This window comes from Sardina pilchardus, chromosome 24, assembly GCF_963854185.1.
Source record: "Sardina pilchardus chromosome 24, fSarPil1.1, whole genome shotgun sequence".
Taxonomy (NCBI): Eukaryota; Metazoa; Chordata; class Actinopteri; order Clupeiformes; family Clupeidae; genus Sardina; species Sardina pilchardus.
In genome coordinates, this window is record NC_085017.1 from 26007285 (window position 1) to 26032012 (window position 24728).

Sequence of the window (24728 nt, forward strand, 5' to 3'; positions counted from 1 at the left end):
GCAGATCAGCGAAGTATGCAGAGACCCTCCTCTCGCAACATTCACTAGCATTTGGTAGCTTTTGTCCAATGCAGTGTTCTATTTTGTTGGTAATTGTTTGGAATAACATTGCAGAAATACATCTGAAGTCAAAATTGGAAGTTGTTGTGGAAAACTCATTGGAACGGTAAGTGTCGTGGCGAACAACTGCTGTGGATAAAACGCATTGTTTACAGTTCTACAGTGCATAGCTAGCAATGGTAGCCAAAAACATGCATGTTCCTCGGGGTTACTCAGCAGTGGGGTGAGGCTACCAGGGCTCTTAAAATGAAGTACCACCAGTTTGTAAAAATCACATAATGTGCAGTACATATAGCGATACTCACAACTGTCGTGGCGTTGTCGACTGTAACAGATGCAAGAAGGACTTTGACTGTAATTAACTTGTCGGAGTAGCAATGTGGTTGCATGTGTAACGTTAGTTGTTAGAAAGTTTGCATCAGATAAAATGGTCAGTTTTCTTGTGCGTCTTCTAAAACATTCGATCTTCCAAAATAGGCATTATATTGTTGTGTAAATACGATTTCCCAAACATGCTAGCTGGCTAAAGTAGTCATGATTCTACCAATTCGCCAGCCACATGCAGTAGTAGGCTATCAACCACTAATCTTTTAACCGCAAGACACACAAATGAATTTGGAATTTGGAGTACTGAAGCCAACCCATGACCCTCTATTAAACCAGGAATTTGTTTCAGGGTTAAGTGTTGAACCTGTGTTCCTAATCCTAACACCAAAACACGCTCAATTTGTTTCCTGCTGCTTCTCCAATATTTCGCGCCATGATGGTGTTTTGTTGGAGGGAACATTGGGGGGCGCTCTGGTCTTAATTGCTGAGAGCAAAAACAAACAGAATTTTCACATAACATTAACTTTATCACACGTCCACCACCACCACGTTGTATAAGTACTTTAACTGTGTTTGCTCCCTCAGCTCACTGTGAGCCTGGCTGAGCAATGGATGAAATTGAGAGTCTGAAAACGGACGAGCAAAGCAGTGGCAATGGAGAGGCTAAAGGACTCTGCACCCCAGACTCTGGAGAGACTACAAGCAGAGATGATGCAAACGGAGACAGCGCCAGTGGAGAACTTATCAACGCAGATTCATCCAAAGGGGACACCGGACACATAGAGACACCTAGTGGAGATGATTCTAATAAAAGTGAGTCTCCCAAAGGAGAGAGTGTAGACAGCAGGACAGGCGGTGTGGATGGTGTGGATGCTGTTAACACTAGTGCTGGAGATGCAAATGGAGACTCGGCAACTCCTGATACGGGGAACTCCAGTAGTGGGGTGATGAGCTCTGATACGGGGAACCCCAGTAGTGGAGTGATGAGCTCTGATACGGAGGACCCCAGTAGTGGGGTGACGAGCTCTGATACGGGGAACCCCAGTAGTGAGGTGACGAGCTCTGATACGGGGAACCCCAGTAGTGGCGTGACTAGCTCTGATACGGGGAACCCCAGTAGTGGCGTGACGAGCTCTGATACGGGGAACCCCAGTAGTGGAGTGATGAGCTCTGATACGGGGAACCCCAGTAGTGGGGTGACGAGCTCCTCTCAGACTGGAGACAGCACCATGACAGAGGAGGCAGCCAGCGAGAGCACACCACCAGAGCCTCAATCTCACCCCCCTCCCACAGAGCTGAAGGCTGTCGCTGGGGCAGAGGAGCACGGGCCAGAGGAGATGGAGACTGAGGCTATGGAAGTGGTGGAGGGAAAACAAGATACTCCGGGGCAGGGTTCAGAAGGAGATGCTGAGGAAGGACGTAAAGAGGAAACAAAGGCGGTCCTGGATGAGGAAAGGCCCAAGGGGATTGTGGAAGTGAGTGGTGAGAGTGGTTCGAGAGGGGCCGCTGAAAGTTTGGACGGGGGTGATATGGAGGTGGATGGGCAGTCGGAGGACAGTGTGTCTGGCGTGCTGGAGGTTCCAGTGATCAGTGAGATCAAGGAGGAAATCAGCATGGACTCTGAAGGGGACACTGCCGACCTGGACATGGGAGTGGACATGGAGATGACGGAGGGTTTGGACATGGGTGTGGAGACAATTGACACCTCACAGTCAGAGGCGTCCTCTGAGAGACCGGTCGGGCACGGCATCAAACTGACCAGTGTGGCCACGGAAACAGACACAGACGATCTGGATATGGGCGTGGAGACAGTGATGGAAGACAGCGCTGACTCATTGTCAGATGGGAAGGACAAGACCAAAAAGGCAGACTCAGGTAAATACTGAGGCTAACAGCCACATCTAATCCATGAAGATATGTCAGTGTTTTGTGTACGAGTGTCTAGTTACAAGCCAACCACAGTGAATATTATGCCCCCTTCTCATGAACTGAAGCTGTGTAAACTGTGTTTGTTTCAGTGCTTTATGGCTCCTCTGTATGTAACCTTTTTCTATGAGATGATATGGATGATAGAGAAAGGGGCTCTGAGGATGCTTGATTAAAATGCTAATATCATTTTACCTACTTATAGTAATTGTAGACAGCTGTGAGTGAGAGTTCATCTGTATTCCATCTGAATTCACCTGTAGGGCTGAAGCAGGAGCTTGATAACCCTGATGCGTCCAGGAACAGCACAGATAGCCTCGGTAAGTTACAGGGGAGCTACACCAGGCGTGTAACTGAAGCGTCTCGTTCGCAGTGGCATCTGGTGTGTACATTTGAAAAATACATTTGAATAATTTATCTGGTTTAACTTGTGCCTTTTGCACTTACATTTATGCAGCCATAAATGATTGTAATGTATGTAATTCTGACTTAATGCTTTCCGTTTATTGTGCAGAGACTCCAGCGCTGGCCAATCGGGAAACCAGTGCTTTAGATTCAGCATCTCAGGTATGGTCCAGTTTTATGTTAAGTGTACACGGTCCTGAATTACAGTCTTAAGGGTGGTACACACATAAAGATGTTATAAATCTCAATTGATCTTTTATCGATGAGAAAACATGACGATAAAAAATCTTTCTCTGCTGGCCTCGGAACACCCCACACACTACAGGGTTTCCAGTCGCCAATATTGAACATGTTTAATATTATACGATGATCGGCGCTGAACGTTTTCCATGGTGTCATGAAGACTATTGTCTGGAGAATTTTGACTGTTAACACACCACACACTACAAGAGAATCTCATAAAATAATCTTAAGAGCTTAAGATAATCGTCCGTTGTCTGTCTTTGGTCGGAAAGGGGGAAATCAGGGTAAAATCAGCCCGATTATCTTTATGTGTGTACCCCCCTTTATGTAAACGGTCCTGAATTACCCGTAATTTCCCGACTATTAGCCGCAGCTTATACATTGATTTTGCAAAATTTCTTCAGCTATGAGGTTAATACAGGGGGGCAGTTAATATGGTGTTAATATGGTTTTGCTTCCTTTAACTTGCATAAAACACTGTCCTGCGGCTTATACACAACGCGGCTTATATGCGGGAAATTACTGTACTGGGCTGAATGAGGGCTGACCTGTTGTGCTTCTCACAGGACTCGTTGCCTGCAGCAGAGCTGAACCTTTGCATCAAGGACGAGCCCCAGGACGAGGAATATGATCGGGCGCTCGCACCCTTCAACACAGAGGGGATCAAGGATGAGCCAGAGGTACAGCCCACCCTCTACTCCACTGATGGATAGATGCTCTGTGTCACAACACTCAAGGACACACACACACACACATTCACACACACACACACACACACACACACACAAATGGCAAACTCACACAGATCTTTTGTTTCTCAAAGTGAGAATAGCCATGTGGAATTCAGGCAGGAAAGTGTTTTTGATGTCTTTCTCAATGTGCTTCCTTCTGTATTCTGCAGGAGTTTGGTCAGCAAAAGTTGTCTGATGAGTTTAAGATCAGTGCCGTGTTCTCTGTGGGACAAACGCCTGTTGTTACTGGTGAGTTGTGCTGTGCTGTGTGACTCTTTATTTACTTTTTAACTCTTTACCCATTCATTAACTTACCTCAGTAAAGGTCAATTCTGAGGTCCACTGCATGTTTTGGAGTAATGGGGAGTATTGTAGATGCAAAGCCAATTGTCTCTCTTCTGCCCTGCATCAGTGGTGTAGTCTAGACGTGATACACAGGACTACGCAGTATACCAACTTAAAAAGCATCACCATCTTATTATACCCACTTAAAACAGGCAAGGATAGGTATTAACATTTGGGGTTGATCACAGTGTAATGTAATTGATTGGTCCGCACACTGGCTAAGCTCCAAAAATACACTTTTTATTAAGGCAACGCCTGAGGAAGATTCCACTGTAGGATCGAAACGTTGCCTTAATAAAAAGTGTTTTTTTGCAGCTTACCCAGTGTGCGGACCAATCAATTACATTGTCTACCACTTTTGTCCGGCGCCTGGATTATTGGTTCTGTGGATGTGCGCACCTCACCCAAACGCGCTGATCACAGTATACCCACTAGAACTAACTAGACTACATCACAGTATACCCACTAGAACTAACTAGACTACATCACAGTATACCCACTAGAACTAATTAGACTACATCACAGTATACCCACTACAGCTAACTAGACTACACTGCTGCCCTGCATGTACAGTACAAAACATGTTGTTTTCTCTCTGCCTATCGAAGCTGCTAAAGCAGCTGCACCCGTGCCCGTGGCACCTGTGAAGGCCGCAGTGCCTGCCTTGGCCTCTCTAGGGCAGCCGCCTGCAGCGAGCAGCGTGTGTGTGGTGTGCTCGGGCTGCCAGAAGGTCCTGCTGAAGGGCCAAACCGCGTACCAGCGCAAGGGCTCGCCTCAGCTCTACTGCTCCACCATCTGCCTCACTGGCTCCACAGGCACCTTCATCAAACCGTCCAAGAGGACCTGCCACTTCTGCATCAAGTAAGGCTTCTCAAGTGTTGTTACCGTCATTTCCTGTGTGTTAGCCGCATTGTGTATAAGATGCAGGACAGTTGCTTATGGAAGTTAAAAGAAACAAACCTATATTGATATCATATTAACTGACCCCGTCTATTAACCTCATAGCTGAAGACCTTTTTGTAAAATCAATGTATAAGCTGCTAATAGTTGTGAAATGATGATATGTCCTCTAAAAAGGTCTCTGAAGGGGTTGCTACTGTATGCAAGGGTCTTGGTCTCATCAGTACTGTTGTCATTGCTGCTTAATATAAGACACAGCTACTTTGACCGTCATTGCTGTGTTGCTGTTTCACCATTTAAGTCTAGATGAGATTTACCGGGGAGCTACGCCAGGCGTGTAACTGAAGCATTCTGTTTCTCGATGCGTATGCTGCAGTAGTTAATAAATACTATAATCAATGAAAGTAGCTACACCAGACACGACAATGAGGCGTACGTTTGAAAAAAATGGACCGGTCTTCTAAAATGGACTGACGCGTCACCAACAGAACGCTTCAGTTTGTGCCTAGTGTAGCTCCACTGCATCACATGAGGAAGGTTTTGAGTTTTTGAGTGCTCTAGCTGGAGATGTATTCTCTGGGAGTCTCATGACAGCTGGAGCACTCATTAGTCCTTGTTAAAATGTGTAAGCACTGAGTGGACTGAGTTTTTGACACAAAATATGGGGAATTTGTGTTCAATGTGCATGAACTACTTCTTTCCGTAGGACGATCCCTAATCCGAAGGATGTGATCATTGCCCCCGTGGACAAAGTCGGCTCAATGAAGGACTTCTGCAGTCAGAAGTGCCTCTCCACCTTTAATTTCAAACTGGACAAAGTCCTGGGAACGTTGACCACGTCCAAATCGGCCTCATCCGCCCTCACCTTGGCTGCCCAAGTCGTCTCTGCCACCCAAGTCGCCCCAACTTCCACAGTGGAGGGCAAAGCGCGATGCAGCAGCTGCCAAAAAGTTGTGGTGGTAAGTGCTGGCAGATATTCCTCTCTTCTATAAGACCTTAAAGGTGGAGTCCTTCATTCTGGCAAAAGGTTGTTGGTAGATTGTTGGAGCTTAAAAGTAGGGTATGGAATTAGCTTTTTTGGAAGCACTGAAATGGAAATTCAACATGTCAATCATCTGTGGAACGGGCAGGGCTTGAAAAACTCCAGCCAATGATATTCTTGACCTGCCAGCATCATTTCACAGCTCGTTCGTCAATCTAACGGCCTCTTCCTCCTCCCCTCCCCCCGCACCCGTGTTGAAATATACACACCTATGGCTACTGAAAAATGTAAGGTTCATTTATCAAATGTTATTTTGGGGTATTAAAAAGCATCATTGTTTTAGAATTTCCGGAGGAAAGGGTCGGTAGCCTAATTGGTGATTTTACGATAAGGTATACAATCATCGGCCATCTGCATCTGAATCCTCACTCGTGCATGAAGGCACGTCCATGTTCTTCAAATGGAGGGTGGGACTAGCCTGTTTGAGTTGAGTTCTGTATTTTCAAAATCTGCCGGCCGTTTTGCGAATTCCATACCCAACTTTTAACAGTCAGTCAAATACATCCCTCCCTTTTGTGATCTTGAAGCAACACCGAAATGTTGAGTGCCTTTGTCACTCAATTAGAGAGGTATAGGTGAAGGATATCACCGTTAAGACCAAAAGACCTCTAAGCAGCATGCAATGTAACTTTCAAGGTGTGACTTGTGATGGACGACTTTTTGTTTTTCTTCTACACTCTCTCTCTCTCTCTCTCTCTCTCTCTCTCTCTCTCTCTCTCTCTCTCTCTCTTAGACTAAGCATGAGGTGAGCTACATGGGCGCCGTGCACAAGCTGTGCAGTGACGAGTGCTTTACGCACTTCCGCTCCTCCAATAAGCTCAACATGAACTGCTGCGCCCACTGCGGGAGCTACTGCTACCAGACAGGCCAGGGCCACACGCTGCAGATCGACAACGTCAGCAAAAAGTTCTGCAGCCAGACGTGCATCACCGCTTATCGCAAGGTACACCCTCTCGCTCGCTTGATCTCGTCATTGATGTTTTCCTCTTTCTCCTGTTGAAATCAGGTGGATCATTTGTGTTGGCACTGTTACGTGGTAGTGCTTGGGGGTGGCTTTTTCAGGGGTTTGGAAAGTTCAGGGAAGTCTATTGAAGCGTATTCAATAGCTATTGGCTGTTTTAGTTTGTTTCTATGTGAATAAATTTCCTTTTTGTGGTGGAAGGCGCATGCCAATAATTCCTACGACTTCTAGTGGTCAGTGAACCTGAATTGATTGATTGATTTTTTTTCTTGACGTTATTGCACAAAAGATGTTTCCTTAAAAAAAATCAATCAGTAAATAGAATGTCTGTACATTATCAGTCAAAAGGATAAACACAGCAAAGAAAAAGGGCTTATTGTTGTCCTTTTTTCCTATTGTTGAAAACCTGAAACTACTCTTGTTTTTTTTATTTTTTGAAGTGTTTGGGGTTGTTGCGTTTATTTGTTTGGACCTAATTTGACTTGAAAATTACCAACCTTCCCACTGATGAACAACCTCTTGTTGACCTTGTGCTGTGTTCACTTTCTTACTTTCTTACTTTCTTGTGGGGTGGTCCTACGTCGTGAACCCTAAAACCGTATAGATCTAGTTAGTACATAGCTGAGGTAACTACGAGTGGAACCATAAGCGTGTTTATCAGTCCCTCACATGACCAGGACATGAAAACTGATTTGGAGGTTATCTAGTTAGTTGCCTATAATGCTCTCTCTTGAACTACGGATGCAGAGCTGTCACTTCTGTTCGTTGGCTAACTGACCGGTCCTTTCAGGAGACTGGCACTTCAAGTGGAACCACGGAAAGCAAAGAAAATTCAGTTGCTTCCTTACAGACTTGCCCTTTCGCAAGCCGTTCACTGGAGGAAAGACTGAGGATAAAGGAGCTTGGGCCCGACAGACCAGATTTACATATCCAGCAGCAGTCCAATAACCGAAGCCGATCCTACACCCGCAGCTTTTCCCGCTCTTTTTATGACAAACGGAGTTGGCTAGCTGGATGCGGTGTCAGGAATGCCTTTTATTGCTTTCCCTGTTTGCTGTTTCAAAGTCCCGGCACCGAAGGGGTTTGGACAAAGACGGGGGTACAAGACTTGAAACATCTTTCGGAAAAGTGCAGGCGGCATGAAAGTAACCGAAGCCACCTTGACAACAGTATGAAGCTATTTTTTTTGGGCAAGCCCAGCCTTGCTGAGCAGCTAGAGGAGGGTTACAGGATTGGTTTCAGAAGACACAATGAAGATGTGACCAAAAACAGACACATCCTGTCCAGAATAATAGACAGCGTGAAATGTAGTGGTGCCTTTGATTTGGCTTTGCGTGGACATGATGAGTGTGAGAGCTTGAATAACACCGGGATGTTCCGCGGATCAGTGGAATTTGATGCCTCCCTTGATGGAGTGTTGAAGGAGCACCTTGAGAACTCCGTGTTTAAGGGAACTGCAAAAACTGTGCAGAACGAGTTGCTGGACTGTATGTTGTCTGTTGTGAAGGAACACATCATCAAAGAAGCCCAGAACAGTGCTTTCTTATCAATCCAAGTAGATGAGATACTGGATTCTGCCACACAGTCCCAGGTTGCGCTTGTGCTGCGCTACATCGATGACAAGAACAGCGTGCAGGAAAGGTTTCTCGAGTTCCTCCCTCTGCAGTCTGCTACACCCGAGTCTGTTGCTGGGGCACTAAAAGAGCGTCTTGCTGCCATACTTCCTGGTGATGAGGAGAAGAAAAAGCTCATCTGCCAGGCATATGATGGAGCCAGCGGTAGGAAAGGTACCACTGCAGGTGTTCAGAAAACAATACAAGACGAGTACCCAAATGGCCACTACATTCATTGCTATGCTCATCAGCTCAGTGTTGTGATGCAACAGGCAACCTCTCACATATCCAAAGTGCGAATTTTTTTCTCTGACCTTGGTGGTTTCGCAAGCTTCTTTTCCTGGTCACCCAAGCGGACAGGTGCTCTTGATGAGGTAGTAGCCAAAAGACGGCCTAAATCCAGTTTGGGCAAATGGAACTTTGCCAGCGGTGCCATCAACACTGTGTTAGAGTACAGAGAGGACCTCATTCAGTGTTTCCAGAGCATACGAGACTCGGGTCACTTTGACCCCACTACAGTCAGAGAAGCAGGAGCCCTCGCTATGCTACTGGAGGATCAGGAGTTTAAGTTCTATCTGAAGCTTTTTTACTACAGTATAATGCTGTGGTGGCTGGGTTGGGGATGCTGGTGTGTGAAGTTGGAGATGACTGTCCAGTGGTTGTTAATGTGTGAATGGAAGGAGTTTGGTCACTGACTTCTTTTTCTTTGGTCGATGCAATGGTGAGTGCCTTGTAGGTGACAAGGCACTCATTTAAGCTTTAATGTTTATATGCATTGTTGCACTTATTTGAGTCAGACAATGCTTTAATAAAGTACTGTGCACTCTTTGTATTCTTCACAGTTTCCTTTCTTTTCCCCAACAACGTGTACATGACTGTACAGTACAGTAACCAAACCTCATGGCTCATGGTCTTTATTGCTACACAAAACAGAGACACACTTGTTCTGATTCCCACTGAGAGTTTTGGGAGGTCTAGGGCAACATAGTAAATCTGGTGTGTGTGTGTGTGTGTTCTTTTGAAGAAGAGTCTGACGTCGGTGCCATGTGCCATGTGCAAGGCAATGCGGACCTCGTCTGACATGATCGAAGGTGTCGACAGCAAAGGCAAAACGGAACTCTTCTGCTCTGCCACTTGTGTGACCGCTCACCGAGTGCACACGGTCAGCTCTGCAGGTAAACACCCAGTCCAGTCCAGTCCACGATCACGTCCACACATGTATACACACTTAGGCACACGGAGTAGATCCTGGCAAGCCCAAACAAGCCACTCTCATACAGTAATTTCCCGCATATAACAGGACAGTGTTTTATGAAAGTTAAAAGAAACAAAAGCATAGTTACACCATATTAACAGACCCCCCCCCCCCCCGTATTAACCTCATAGCTGAAGAAATTTAGCAAAATCAATGTATAAACCGAGACTAATAGTCGGGAAATTACGGTAGTCCATGCGATCATCTCACAGAGACCACTGTCCACACTCAAATAGAAACATCATCATTGTCACTGTTCTTTCCTCTGATCCCTGATTTTCTCTCCCCTCCCAGGGACCTCGTTGCCATGCAACAAGTGCGGCACCACTGCAGTGCCTCAGTACCACCTGGCCATGTCCGATGGATCCATCCGGAACTTCTGCACTTTCAACTGTGTCGTTAGTTTTCAGGTATGTTGAACATAAAACACAAATACTTCACCAATGTGGAGGCACTGGTATGAATGTCTTCTATGAAATGTGTGTATATGTGTGGGGTGGGGGAAGTTGTTGTTGTCTGTTCTTTTTGGTCTTTTTTTTTTATGCAGGGCTTGTATGCGTGTTCTTTTATGGACCTGGAGTCTGGCAATAAATGATGATGATGATGACTTCACATATCTTTGAAGTCCTCTCACCGACTCCTTCTCATTTCTCTTTTATGCGAGCAGTTATGGTAGCTTGAGTTTGTGCCCTGAAGATGTTTTACAGCAGTGCACCTCTGTCTTCATGTACATGGAAATATAGACATCAATGGCTGACAGCATATCATACATCACTGTTTTGAATGGAAACCGAATGTCTAAACAAACCGAAAATGAAGTGTTTGCTTAGCATTTTTCTAACACTGGGCGTTTTTAGACTCTACCTGCACACCTTTGAACATCAGTCATGGTTATTCCTGCGCATCAGGTGGACTAAACTTGTATTTGTGTCCTCAGGACAACTTCAACAAGACCAATGCACAAAAGATGAATGTAGCGCCGGCTAAAGTGGATGCGGTACCCAGCACCTCGGCACCCGAGCCCTCAGCCTCTCCTCCCCAGGCTGCTCCCTCCGTTAAGTTGGGGAAGTTGTTCTGCCGACAATGCAACCGCACCATCACCACCAAGCCAGAGACCGTGGAGGTCAAGGTATGTTCCCTTAACAGTCACTTCTCATCACAGCGCCAGATCCTCCAAAGCCTCCACCTCGTCAACAGATCCTTGTTTTTTTCCACTCTCTTGCCCCGCGATTATGCTATCCTTCAGTCACAAAGGCCTCCCACTCTTACCGTCATTTCCCGACTATTAGCCGCGGCTTATACATTGATTTCGCTAAATTTCTTCAGCTATGAGGTTAATACAGGGGGGCAGTTAATACGGTGTTAATATGGTTTTGTTTCTTTTAACTTGCATAAAACACTGTCCTGCGGCTTATACACAATGCGGCTTATATGCGGGAAATTACTGTACTCTCCTTATCTGCATTTTCTCTGTTTCAACTGGACATGTTCATTAGTCAGTAATGCTAACTTAGTATGCAAGAGGTGGGTGTATAGGCACTCACTTCACTTCTTAAGAGTGTCTGAATACAGTGGTTGAGCAGTAGGAAGTGGCTGCTGGCTGTGCCCTGCTAGTGCCGTGTTGTGATGGGACGGCCTCGTGTCTTCTCCAGGGGAGGATGTTTGTGCTGTGTGGGAAGACGTGTGTGGAGGACTTCAGGAGGGCCAGCCAGCTGCCGGGCCGCTGCGACTACTGCAAGGCCGACAAAGGCGTGAAGGACGTGAAGAGGGTCTGCGGCGTGGACCGGTTGTTCTGCAGCGAGGGTGAGGACGTCTGTCAGCCTCTCACACACAAACACACACACACACACACACACAAACACACACACGCACACACACACACACAGCCACTTCTCTCCCTTACAACCACCATTCTTTAAACACTCTGTTTTTCTTGGCTTGTCGGTCACTATGCCTGTCACCCCACCTGTGGCATGTCCTACTGTTGTCTCAGATGTTGACTGATTCTTTCTGTGACCCCACCCCTTCAGGCTGCACTCTACTCTACAGGCACGACCTGGCCAAGCGCTGGGGCCGCAAGCACTGCCGCAACTGCCGCTACTGCGCAGGCATCTCCCCGACGGTCATCACCAGCTCCTTCTCTGGCAAGCCGGAGGAGTTCTGCAGCCAGGAGTGTGTCTCCGCCTACACACTGCTCTTTTGCCAGGTCAGTCCTGGGGTCACCGGGGGCCCACCCATGAAAGCTTTAGAATTTCTTGCTAGCACAGATTTAAAAATAACTTCTAACATACAATGCTCCTGCCATTAAATGTCCTTAGTTGCTGAAATGGCTTTAAACGGCGGTCGCAAGGTTATTAACCTAGGGCGATCTAAGGTTATTAATATTAATTAATAGTTCATATCTAGGATAAAGCTAGTCCTGTGGATTTAGGATAAGGGTTGAGGTACCCATTGTATACATTGAGAGATTTTCAATCATGGTAGCTGAATCACGGGCTACCTTACATCACAAGGTCAGGCCGAGATCAACTGACCATAATAAACGGCCCTGCCCCTTGTCCACTCTCCTAGGTGGCGAAGTGTGCGAGCTGCCAGCGTGCTCGGTCCATGTCTGACTCCCTGCGCTGGCTAGGCGAGATCAAACACTTCTGCAATCTCCAGTGCGTCCTGTACTTCTGCAACCTGAACGGCAGCAGAGAGCCGCTCAGCAAGGGTGAGTTCACAGGCCGGGTGCACACCCGCAGGCGCGCCCATCCTCACACAGCGCCCCCCCCCCCCCCCCCCCCCCCGTGCCAAGCTCTTTTTCACTGACACACAAGTTACGGTTGCAGCTTCTGCTAGCAGTTTTGTTTTGTTTTCATTTGTGACCCTTAAAGCAACACTAAAGAGATTTTCGTACCTTAAAATGATGTTTCCAAAAATTATTTCAGCTGTTATACGTTTTCTCCACCTCTCTCACTTGTTTTTTTTTACCTCCACTCTATTCCTGACTGTCCAATTCTCTCTCTACTGTACTCCATCTAATCTCTCTCCCCCTCTTTCTGCCAGTCATGTCAGCCACGTCGACCCCTCCAGCGCAAAAGCCACCCGTCTCTAAAGAGGCCACACCCATCATTGCCAATGTCATCTCGCTGTCCAGCACTCCTAATGGACAGCCCAGTGTCCTGGCCAACCCTACCCTACAAGGTAAATGAGCTGTGTCTGTGTGTGTGTGTGTGTGTATGTGAGAGAATCTGAGTATTTTTGGTGGTGTGTTTTAAAGAACTTTCCCCATTGTGTCTTGGCTATGTATTTGGGTGTGTTTGTCTGAATGGTTGCCTATTTGTATTGTTTTTCTACCCTGTAGGTGCAGTACCAAACATGCCTGTCAAGAGCACTGGAGTTGTAAGTATGCTTGCCGTGCACGTGTGTGTGTCTGTGTGCGTGTGTCTGTGTGCGTGTGTCTGTGTGCGCGTGTCTGTGTGTGTGTGTCTGTGCGCGTGTCTGTGTGTGTGTGTGTGTGTGTGTGTGTCTCTGTGTGTGTGCGCATGTGAGTGACGTTTGGCCTCCCTCCTCCAGGCAAGCACGCAGACGGATGTAGTGAAGGCCCCCCCTCCCCCTCCACCCAAGGTGCTGAAGAACAAATCGCTGCTCTGCAAGCCACTCACACAGACCAAGGGCACACTCTGCAAGCCCACACACGAGACCATAGAGACGCAAACAGGTAACAAACAAACAGACAAATGCACACGTATCCAACATACTATAACATTATTATTGTTGTTATTATACCCACTTTATTACCATCATCACTACCTCTATTATTATCTATGCACTGTTGTCTGGTGTCATCACTGTCTTTGTCTAGCTGCACTATGTTATTTGAATACACACACTGTAATTGCTGAAACAAATTCCTATATGTTTTTACATAAATGGCAATAAAGTATCTTGAACCTTGAACCTTGAGCCATAAATCCGAAGAGAGATGGCTGAGATAGGCATACACACACTGCATAGCTCATGGCATAGCAGCACAGTTGTTGATGTTTTTTTTTTTTTTAAAGATTATTTTTTGGGCTTTTTATGCCTTTATTTGGACAGGACAGTAGAGAGAATGACGGGAAGTGAGTGGGAGAGAGAGTCAGGGTGGGATCTGGAAAGGACCACGGGGCGGGAATTGAACCCGGGTCGCCAGCGTACGGTGCAGGTGCCCCAGCCAGTTGCGCCACTGCCGGCCGGGGCCACAGTTGTTGATGTTTTAGCGTGTGTTCTATCTCCACAGAGCAAAGATATCCACATGTGCTGGTGGTACCCATCCCTGTGCCCGTGTATGTGCCAGTGCCCATGCACCTCTACAGCCAGTACGCCCCTCAGCCTCTGGGTCTGCCACTGCCGGTGGGTACCTCAACACCATCCCTCAATGAAATGCCCATCACCTCTGAGCTTTTAAAGGCACACGCCGCTGTTTTTTCATATTAAACTATGTTGGTCCCTTTGCTAGGACCAGTTGATACATACCTTTAGTGTCTCAATGCGTGACTTGCGTGTACTGAATTATTATGGCGCGTGGCACCACTTTGCTAGCTGTTAGCTTAGCCCAGTGCATTCATTAGGATCCAAACAGAAATGAAGTCTGAAGCGATCAAACACCTCCACGTTTTCCCTATTTAAATACAGTTACATTAGCAGTTTCTGTACATGACCAAGTATAAAATGTGGTGCTTTTCTAAGCAGGTAAAGAGGATAATGAATGGCGGAATAGCACTTGGGAGCACTTCGACTCGGCGCAGTAATATCATCACTCCTGAAGAATCCTCTTGTTGGTTCTATTTTTCAGGAGTCATGATATTACTGCTCCGAGTCAAAGTGTTCCCAAGTGCTATTCCGCCATACATCATAGTTATCTTTTTTACCGTTCAAATTGGTTTTGCCTGGTTATTAAGTTACAGTAGCTCTAGTCAGACTTAAGACTCTTTTTTTTTCATTCATTAGTTGATTTGTTGACCATGAATCTGTATTTCTCAGGTGCCCGTGCCCATGTTCCTGCCTACAACTCTGGACAGTGCGGAGCGGATCGTTGAGACTATCCAGCAGATTAAGGAGAAGATCCCCACAGACCCGCTGGAAGCTGACCTCATTCTCATGGCCGAACTCGTCGCTGAGGACGACCAGAAGGACAAGAATGACACGCCAGTGGCTAGCATTTCCCCAGACAATGGTCAGTCTAGTATAGAGAGAGAGGGAGAAAGAGAGAGCCTCAATTAGTAACAGCAATGTATTTATACCTTGGAAGCTGTCATTGTCGTCTGAAGAGATGCAGTTTTACTTAAAGGCACCCTTAAAAATGTTCACATTAACATAATGTTTCTCAAATCATTTTGATGGCACATAACCTCGAACCTTCTTTAAGTACTGCTTGAATTGGTCTCTGGAGAAGGAAACTATTAATTTTAGCAGAATGATAGATATTACAACTAATAGGTTCATAGCCTCAACTTCACATCTTCATAGCACATGGAGCTCCTCCTCTCTGATTTGCGTCCTCTGCTCTGCTCTCTACCCCCAACCCACTTGTAGTTCCAGACAGTTCTCCCCCAGCCATCCCAGACTTTGATCTGGACGCTCTGGGCTGGGACGACGACCTGCTCTCTGCTCAGCCGTCTGACTCGCCCACACCCTTTCTGGACCCAACGCCGCCAGAGCCCCCAGAGGAAAACATCGACCTGGAGGCAGACTTCTCTATTGGTAAGACAGACGCTCTCTCTCTTTCTCTCTCTCTCTCAGACACACCTACATATACACACACACACACACACACACACACACACACACACACACACACACAAACACCTCTAAGAAGATTTCTCTGCTAGTAAAGACAAAACATATATCCGTCTACACATGCCTGGTGTCAAACGTCTGTATCAGTAGGAAATATGCATGCGCAAACATGCAAATGCATATACACACATTCACATATAATGACACCCACATCTGCAGGCAACCCCTAGTTTATGGGGAGACCGTTTAGCACCACAAGCTGTGGTTTGAGATACGATGTGCTGGCTACATGTTTTGGGCCTTCACTTATGGTGCTCCTGTGTTGTCATGTGAACAGAAGCCCTGGAGACGGCCTCAGAGAGAGAGAGCGAGCACCCAGAACCACCTCCCTCAAAAAGACCACGCCGCAGAGTCCGAGACGGATTTCCTCAGAAAAAACGGGTATGTATAGACACACTTGTCCATGCCGATCACTGGTCAATTACAGTAGGTACTGGTTGAGAATGGATGTTTTGCTGTGGCAATCCTGTAGACGTCCAATAGGCTGTCAAGCCTGAGTTTTTCGAGGTTACGGCAATGTACCCAAACAACCACCAGGTGGTGTACAGTTAGTCCCAGTAAAGTTCAACCCGAAGACTCAAGATTTAGATTAGGTAATGCATTTAATGATTCATGTAAGAGAAGGGGATGCAAGACCGCATATCCGTCAATAAAGTTGTCTCCTTTAATCTCATTTAATCATTAAAATGAAGGGGATGACTGGCGAAATTGATCAAAAGATTCCACCATTCCACCAAAAGAAACCATTGTTGAAATTAATGAAAATAGTTTTAGAAAATAGCCTACAATAGGCCTATCAGGAAGAAATAGCCCTCAGTTCTACCTGAAAGACTCGATAGGCACCCTTTAGATTAATTAATGTAATGATTAATGTAAGAGAAGGGGTTACAAGACATTTACGCATTTCCGTAAATATATCCTAGTTGTCAGTTCGAAGGCAAAGACGAAAACTAATTTCGGCGCGCAGCCGAAATTTTCACGGACCTGGAACAAAGATGAAGCCTAACCTAATCTGTTTTCAATAAGTAGCCCATGCCTATTCAAAATAAGTAACAGGATTTTATGCCGCATTTTACAGGCTACCACTGATATTTTCTAAAACATTTTCATTAATTTAGGCTATTCAACGGTTTATTAAAACATCATCTTTTGATTTAGGCCAATTCACCAGTCATCATGTTCATTTTAATGATTAAATGATGAGATTTGTTGTGTTGACTTCATTGTCTTTCGTGTTCCAGAAATATGTTGAACATGATGACTGGCGTAATTTATCGTAAGGTGATGTTTTAATAAACCATTGTTGCAATTAATGAAAATGGTTTAAGAAAATAGCCGTGGTATAAAATGTGGCATAAAGTGCAGCCTATTAAGATGGTTTATAAAGTGTGAAGCATTTTTCAAACGAATAATGAACCCTTGCAGTCATTGGGGTCCTGTACTTTTTTGCTTATTAATTATTCGATTTTTGGAAGTAAGATAATTTCAGAAACGGTGCCATTTTCATTAGGCTACTCTTATGAAAGAAAACCAACAGAAACGTTGATAGGCTATTGAATGAGGTCGCCTACATGATAGCCTAATGAAATAAAGTGTGGGGATAATACACCATTTATAAGTGGATTTTTTTTTTTTTTCAAACAAATAATGAACCCTTGCAGTCATAGGTTATTTGATATTCTGATTAGGCTACAACTCCGCTTGGCATTCATTTCAGCAACGCAATCACCGCCGTGATCCTTGAAGTTGTAGCCTAATAGTTACTTACACATAAAAATATCATATATTATTCCTTTATTTATTTATTCATTTTATTTATAGTCTTTATTTACTCTGAATCGTGCACAATGTTCATGCACACTGTTTTTATATTCAATTAATCAATTCAGAATCACGCAGTTATAGGCTATGGAATTTCATTACATGCTGTGTTAGTTTTCTAACTAAAAACTAAATATAAATAGCCCACTGTTGAGAAATGCAGGTGTGTCTGTTTTTATGATAATTTTCGAGCATAACTGCTTGTCCATAGCGCAGGGACAGGTGCTAGTAGCCTTGCCATAGAGTCTAAGCACTGCTGTGGAATGCAGGTGCTTCTTTTATTATGCTAAGGTTAGAGCATAAGCGCTTACTCATACAGACTACAGATGACAGCAGATAAACGCCAGCCAGCGTCTTTGCCGAAAGCAAAGTGCCAGAAGCATCTTGTTGCGAAAAAAAAACGGTAAGTTCTAGTCTTCAACTGAATACTGTGGTTGCTTTACGTTATTGTAGCCTTCAGTACCTCGACGTAAGGTCAATGTAACTAACCCATGACTTATGACTTATCTCCAATACAGGCAACTGTTACAAAGGTGATTCTACCCAGTGCAGTTGACCAGCTGACCAGTCACCAAAAGCTTCTGGACGAGAGAACAGCGCAGCTTGCCGAGAGAACGGCGCAGCTTGCCGAGAGAACAGCGCAGGTTGATGAGAGAGACACCAAGATTGCTCGTTTGAAAGAGGTGCTTCAACAGTTCATGTCAAAATACAGTTCGCAAATGGATGTTATACGGGTGATGAGAGCTGGTTTTGGAGAAATGAGAGCTGGTTTTGGAGGTCTGTCGACTCAGCTAGACTCGAGAGGTCCTTCAACGCCTGAGAGACCAATCTCCAGACATTCCTGGACACCTGCACCAGAGTCGTCCATCTTGGAGATGCCTCCATTGGCCCTCTCTGCTACATCCGACAACAGCATCCCAGTTCTTCCTCAGCACCCAGACGTGACCTTGCTTGCTGTTGGCCCAGAAGACCTTGCTAGGATTTACCAACAGAGCAGCGGCAAAGTTGGTAGATATGGATACCTGCTCTTCAGAGCCATCATCTCAGAGGAGCAGTACAGAGCCTGGTGCAAAACCACCAACTGGGATGGATCGAAGGGCAAGCAAGCACTGCCACACAATGTGAAGACCTTTTTGTTGTCAACACTGAACCAAACGTTTCCTGCAATGGGGAGAAATGACCACAAGGACTGCATCGATAGGATTAACGAATGCCTTCGCAAGCCCCGAAAACCCTTTTGATTTTTATTTTCATTAATTCAATAAACACATTTTATCTGAAGCACTTTCCCGACTTTGTCTTGTCTACCAAATCCTAAACTTAAATAGCTTAAACATTTTATCTTATGAAAAAACTCTTAGGGGGGTAACAATGTGCCAGTTAGGCAGCCCCCTCCCCCACCTTTTTCACATACTAGATAGGAAGAGTAGGCAACTTTATTAGAGGGGTCAAAAAACTCTCATAAACTAGCCTACTTAGAACTACGCACAGACAATAATAATAATAATAATAAAAAAGATTGTCTTGCTCTATAATGGGATGTCAACAATGACAAATTTAAACACCCAAAATAGAATTTCAAGCCCTTTTTGGGTCTGGGTACCTTCTGTTCATTGGATTCTCTACTCTGAAACAAAAATCAGGAATGAAAAAATATTGCCCTTGTAATAGAGTTTCGAATCGTTTTCAAACAATGGATTTTCATGTAAGGGGTAAAATAGCAAAAGTCCAGTTTCCATTGCAACAAATTGGAGAATTGAGATGATTATGCGATTTCCTGAGAGACTCATAAAAGCGCAAGCACACAGTCATACTTTGGTAGAGCCTCTCGATAATGGTTTGGCCAAGCCTTCTTAAACCGCATGCTTTAGAAAGTTAACATCAATGTAGATAATTTTCAAAATAACTAGCCTACTTTAACATCATTGAATCACCTCATAGGCTCTGCGCACTGAGCTTTCCCCTCCTTCACCACAACGTATTGATTTATGAAATGAAAATCCATTGGCCAGAAGATCCATGTCCCCTACACACAGACTGTTGGCCCATGGGGGAGGGGACTGCCTCTGTAGTTGTTTATGGACTTTTTTGTCACGTGCTGAATGAAAATAACATTGTATTGCGCTTATTTCATGGATGAAAACATTAAAAACATTTAAACAAGTAAAAAGCTAAATGAACTGGCAAAAAGAAAATGTAATTCCTGCTTCTTGGACCTAAGCGGAGACGTTAGGAGGTTGACCGACACTGCTGATTCATTGAAAGAAGGTAATAAGCATTTCTCTCCCTCTCCATTGACCAAAACTCTGCCCTGGCATCTCTGTTGGACTGATTGAGTTACGGCGCATCATAAAAGCTGTGAGGTGCCCATGCCTGTTCAAAATAAGTATTTTATGCTGGATTTTATAGGCTACCGCGGCTATTTTCTAAAACAATTTTCATTCATTTATTTATCAGTTTATTAAAACATTATCTTTTGATTTAGGCTAGTTTACCAGTCATCATCTTCATTTCAATGATTAAATGATGAGATTCAAATGGTTTTCAGTGCAAACAATCATCTGAGAAGCCGAGCATCATGTCTCTTTTCTCTGCTTGTCACCAGCAGCTGTGTTGTCCTCGGTATCTTTCATGTTTTTCCGCCATCAGCCGAATTCACATATTATTAAGGCAATCTTATGTTGCCCCCTGTAAACGGTTGCAGTTGTACTTACAAATCCCGCACCTGTGTATTTCCCGGAGTGCGGGCGGGAAACGTCCATTCTCAAACAGTACCTACTGTACAGACACACATGTCCATGCTTATCACTGGTCAATTAATAAGCAGTTGTTTGTAATTAATAAAATCACTGCATTGTGTGTGTGTGCGTGTGTGTGTGCGTGTGTGTGCGCGTGTGTGCGTGTGTGCGTGCGTGTGTGTGTGTGTGTGTGTGTGTGTGTGTGTGTGTGTGTGTGTGTGTGTGTGTGTGTGTGTGTGTGTGTGTGTGTGTGTGTGTGTGTGTGTGTGTGTGTGTGTGTGTGTGTGTGTGTGTCTGCTCTCCCCAGCAGTCATCCCGTAAGCGCCCCACAGTGGAGCCGCCTGCTCTGCCTCTGCCTGCTGGGAAGCTGCATGCTGTGTACGGGGTGAAGGCCTGGAAGAAGTGGGTGCAGTGGAGGAAGACCCAGCCTGATGTCCCCATGCCCCGGTTTGGATGTAAGTGCCCCTATGCCTCACCAACACACACACACACACACACACACACACACACACTCAAGTTTGCATACCCAAGTCTGCATACGCAACCTCATCATCACAGCACTACAGCACATGAAAACCTAAAATCACTAACACTCTCTAAGGTTGTATGCTATATGAAGACGATTAAAGAAACTAACAGAACAATTTTATGTGTATATTTGCTTCCTTGGTTATATTTGGATTTGAGGAGACGTTGTAGTTATGTGTTAGGTGAGGTGTGTAATCCCGCAGTAAAGCACCTTATTCAAAATGTGATTTCAGAGAGACTAGATCCCTATGTACAGTACAGTACAGTAAGCCCAGCTGAAGTACATATTGAGGTTCTGTGTTTGTGTTTGCAGCGCGGCCCATCGTTCTGAAGGAGGACCTGCTGCAGTGCAGCACTGCTGAGCTGAGCTACGGCTTGTGTAAATTCATCAGCGAAGCCCGCAGGCCCGGTGGTGAAGAGTACAGCCCTGACAGCATCTATTACCTGTGCCTGGGCATACAACAGGTAGACCACACACACACACACACACACACACACACACACACAAATAATTAAACAAATACTTGCCAGTATGTTCCACTGCTGGAAACTTTCTAAAGAAATGTTTCCACTGCTGGAGATTTTTCTTAGACATGTCCATAATACGATTCCTCTAATGTTGTCATGCTTGAATGTGTAGCACCTGTTTGAGAATGGGCGCATGGAGAACATCTTTGCAGACTTGTTCTACAACAAGTTCACACAGGAAATAACCAAACAACTTAAGGACTGGACACCAGTGGTAACACCAGGCGGTAAGACACACATGCATACTATACACACACTTTTAAAAATGTTATGACTAATGTGTTGAATGTCTTGAATTTCCCCTTGGGGATCATTAAAGTATCTATCTATCTATCTATCTATCTATCTATCTATGTTGTCCTCCATATTAATGTATGCTTTATTTTGTTCATGATTCCTGTTATTATGGCTCGGTTATGATACCTCTAGGCATAGTGCTCACATACTGTATGTGCATATGTGAACTCTCTAACACACAAAATCACAGGCCTACAAACTCTCTCACAAACCCTCACTCTCACAAAATACATTGATTTTGCTAAAGTTCTTCAGCAGTGAGGTTAATAAACGGGGACAGTTAATTTTGTTTCTTTTAACTTGCATGAAACACTGTCCTGCGGCTCATACACGATGCAGCTAATGCACAGGAAATTACTGTACCGTTATTTCCCGACTGTTAGCCGCGGCTTATACATTGATTTTGCAAAATGTATTACTTATACACAATGCAGCTAATAGGAGGATTCAAGGATTCAAGGATTCAAGGAATTTTATTGTCGTACCAGTTCACATTTACACACTAATACACAGGAAATGGCGCTATGATAAGCCGTGTCCACTGTTGTGTGTGCTGCAGGTTACATCCACTCTCGCGTGGAGGAGGAGTACCTGTGGGAGTGCAAGCAGCTGGGCGCCTACTCGCCCAGCGTGCTGCTCTACACGCTCTTCTACTTCTGCACCAAGTTCTTCGGCCTGCGCAGCGTCCAGCAGCACCAGCGGCTCTCCTTCGCCCACGTCATGCGCTGCACGCGCCCGCACAAGAGCAGCAAGGCCGCCTGCCTCCGCTTCTACCCCCCCATCAACCGCAAAGAGTCGCCCAAAGGTGAGCAGGGAGCTTGCTTGGAGTGTGGAGTGTGGAGTGTGGAGTGTGGAGTGTGGAGTGTGGAGTGTGGAGTGTGGAGTGTGGAGTGTGGAGTGTGGAGTGTGGAGTGTGGAGTGTGGAGTGTGGAGTGTGAGTGTTGTAGGACAGTGGATTTGAGTGTGGACAAGTAGACAATTGTGTGTGCAGCTGTTTCTTCTGTTTCTTTGTGTTTATGTCCTCATGGTTTTGTTGTTGTTTGTTTGTTTGTTTGTTTGTTTGTTTGTTTGTTTTAGGTACAGATGGTGAGGAGGCATCAGGGAAGAGGAAGAAGGAGGATGAAGAAGACGAGCTTGTTCTAGAGATGCAGGAGAACACGGAGAACCCACTGCGCTGTCCCGTCCGGATTTATGAGTTCTACCTCTCCAAGTGGTGAGCAATTCAAGCCAGTGACAATCTGTTGCTCGATGGTGTTTTGAGCCCCCAACGTCGTCTTCCAGGCAGCGCTGCCACTGTTGACTTAAAGGCACTTAATCCTAACCCTAACCCTAACCTTAACCCATGCCTAACCCTAGCGCCTTCCAGGCAGCGCTGCCTTGAAGACAACGTTGGGGGCTCAAAACACCAAGAAACCAATCTGTTGAACTTCAACAATTTCCCAAATACTACAGTATATGCTGCAAAATATGTTTCAACTGTGTGTGAAACTATTTTTTTGCTCTTTCCGCTCTTCATCTTTTTTTTTGGGGGGGGGGGGAGGGTTATAGAATTAGATATGTTATACATACATTACAACAAGGCTAATTCACTTTTGCTCCATTGAGTGTATGTGTATTGCTTTTGTCCAATGCAGCTCGCCGTCAGTAAAGCAGCGCACCAACGCCTTCTACCTGCAACCTGAGCGCTGCTGCGTGCCCAACAGCCCCATGTGGTTCTCCTCCGCACCACTAGATGGCGACGGACTGCAGGCCATGCTGACGCGCATCCTCACGGTCAGAGAGCTGCACCTGCCACAGGAGCCCAAACCTCAACAGACAGCCTCATCTGACGAACAGGACTCGGACTGAGCTGAGCTGAGCGCACACACACACGGATATCGCACGCAAACAGAGCTCTCCGTTAAACCGCTTCACATACATAGACTTGCACACATACAGTACACATGATGGACAGTACAAAACTAAATGCAAACAGATGAGAATGACTTTCATGGAATAGTTACCATAGTCTACCAGGACTCAAGACAAGCATGTTATACGATGTATGTCCACTTAACGCACAAGTATGAACAACGGACCTTTTTTGAAGTTCAGTGAGATGTGGAGACGGATGGGGATTTAATATCCTATTCTTGTCTCTGTTCAACTCCCCAGCTGTGTTGTCCAGACTACTGCACATGAGTTCCAGTTAGAGCAGGAGGAGCAAAACCAGTGAGAGTGACTGTTGCTGCTGCCTCCTGCTAAAGCCATGAAGAGCTGCAACGATGGCTTAGACACCAAGATTCCAACATTACACACACACACACACACACACTGTGTTACACAGGGGCAGTAAGAACAGCACATGTCCATCTATCAGACTGAATTGAATTGATCTATAGGGCCAGAGACTTGAGGTACACTGAACAGTCATCCCTGTGTGCTGTGGCGGCAGTGAATTAAAAAGAAGTCAAAGAGTGTACCTTCTGAGGCCCTTGTGTTTGGCATTCCACCTTGAAATGATATTAGATAACGTCTGTCCGTCTCTGATTATGCTCTCTGGTTCCATCCCTGAGATGAAGGCGGTGCAGGGTTAAATCTGTTGTATGTGGAGATATATTTTCTACTGAAAGAGATTGTGATTTCTTTTTTCTATTTGTAACTATTGATACACTAAAGTGACAGATGTACATTTATAATAGCAGTAGTCATTTGTCCATGCTGTAGATCAGAGTGTGAAGGCTGACCAAGGAAAACAGTGCAGTTTGGATGTACAGTGTACTGTTGGGACATACTGTAGAGCCTCCTCCACTACTGCCCTTTCATGTATGATTTAAAATATCTCAGTAAACAGAAACATTTTTTATTCAAGTTTTTAATGTATCTTTCTTGAAGGGGTTAATTGCCACCACTGCAATGTTGCTCTTGTTCAATACAGGTGCTGGTTATATAATTAGAATATCATGAAAAGTTGATTTATTTCAGTAATTCCATTCAAAACGTGAATTGTATAATGTATACATTCATTCCACACAGACTGATATATTTCAAGTGTTTATTGCTTTTAATTTTGATGATTATAACGGACAACTAATGAAAACCCTAAATTCAGTATCTCAGAAAGTTAGAATATTGTGAAAAGGTTCAATATTGAAGACACCTGGGGCCACACTCTAATTAGCTAATTAACTCAAAACACCTGCAAA

At 45.1% G+C, this 24728-nt stretch overlaps 1 protein-coding gene across 4 annotated transcripts; it reads left to right on the forward strand.

The window, feature by feature from the left end:
• zmym4.1 (zinc finger MYM-type containing 4, tandem duplicate 1) lies at nucleotides 1–24388 on the forward strand. Of its 4 annotated transcripts, none has more exons than XM_062529255.1 (28): nucleotides 3–166; nucleotides 973–2262; nucleotides 2577–2633; nucleotides 2828–2880; nucleotides 3528–3641; nucleotides 3863–3941; nucleotides 4646–4898; nucleotides 5644–5896; nucleotides 6713–6922; nucleotides 9581–9728; nucleotides 10103–10218; nucleotides 10746–10937; nucleotides 11461–11611; nucleotides 11839–12014; nucleotides 12380–12521; nucleotides 12857–12994; nucleotides 13155–13192; nucleotides 13367–13511; nucleotides 14073–14185; nucleotides 14816–15008; nucleotides 15368–15535; nucleotides 15909–16012; nucleotides 20498–20645; nucleotides 21032–21183; nucleotides 21359–21473; nucleotides 22103–22348; nucleotides 22621–22756; nucleotides 23178–24388. In XM_062529255.1, exons 2-28 carry the CDS (start codon nucleotides 996–998, stop codon nucleotides 23389–23391), a joined length of 5121 nt encoding a protein of 1706 aa, XP_062385239.1. In that variant the 5' UTR covers nucleotides 3–166; nucleotides 973–995; the 3' UTR covers nucleotides 23392–24388. The 4 variants fall into 4 exon arrangements, with proteins under 4 accessions (XP_062385240.1, XP_062385239.1, XP_062385237.1 ...); XM_062529253.1 differs by having other exon boundaries at nucleotides 4–166; nucleotides 9578–9728; XM_062529254.1 differs by having other exon boundaries at nucleotides 4–166; nucleotides 9578–9728; nucleotides 20501–20645.
• The last annotated feature ends 340 nt before the right edge of the window (nucleotides 24389–24728 follow it).

Excerpts from the sequence above, each read along its gene's own strand:
- zmym4.1 (XM_062529253.1), top strand. The coding sequence starts at position 996 with ATGGATGAAATTGAGAGTCTGAAAACGGACGAGCAAAGCAGTGGCAAT. Across the intron at positions 3,642-3,862 it reads GGATCAAGGATGAGCCAGAG|GAGTTTGGTCAGCAAAAGTT; the intron begins GTACAGCCCACC and ends TGTATTCTGCAG. Across the intron at positions 3,942-4,645 it reads ACAAACGCCTGTTGTTACTG|CTGCTAAAGCAGCTGCACCC; the intron begins GTGAGTTGTGCT and ends TGCCTATCGAAG.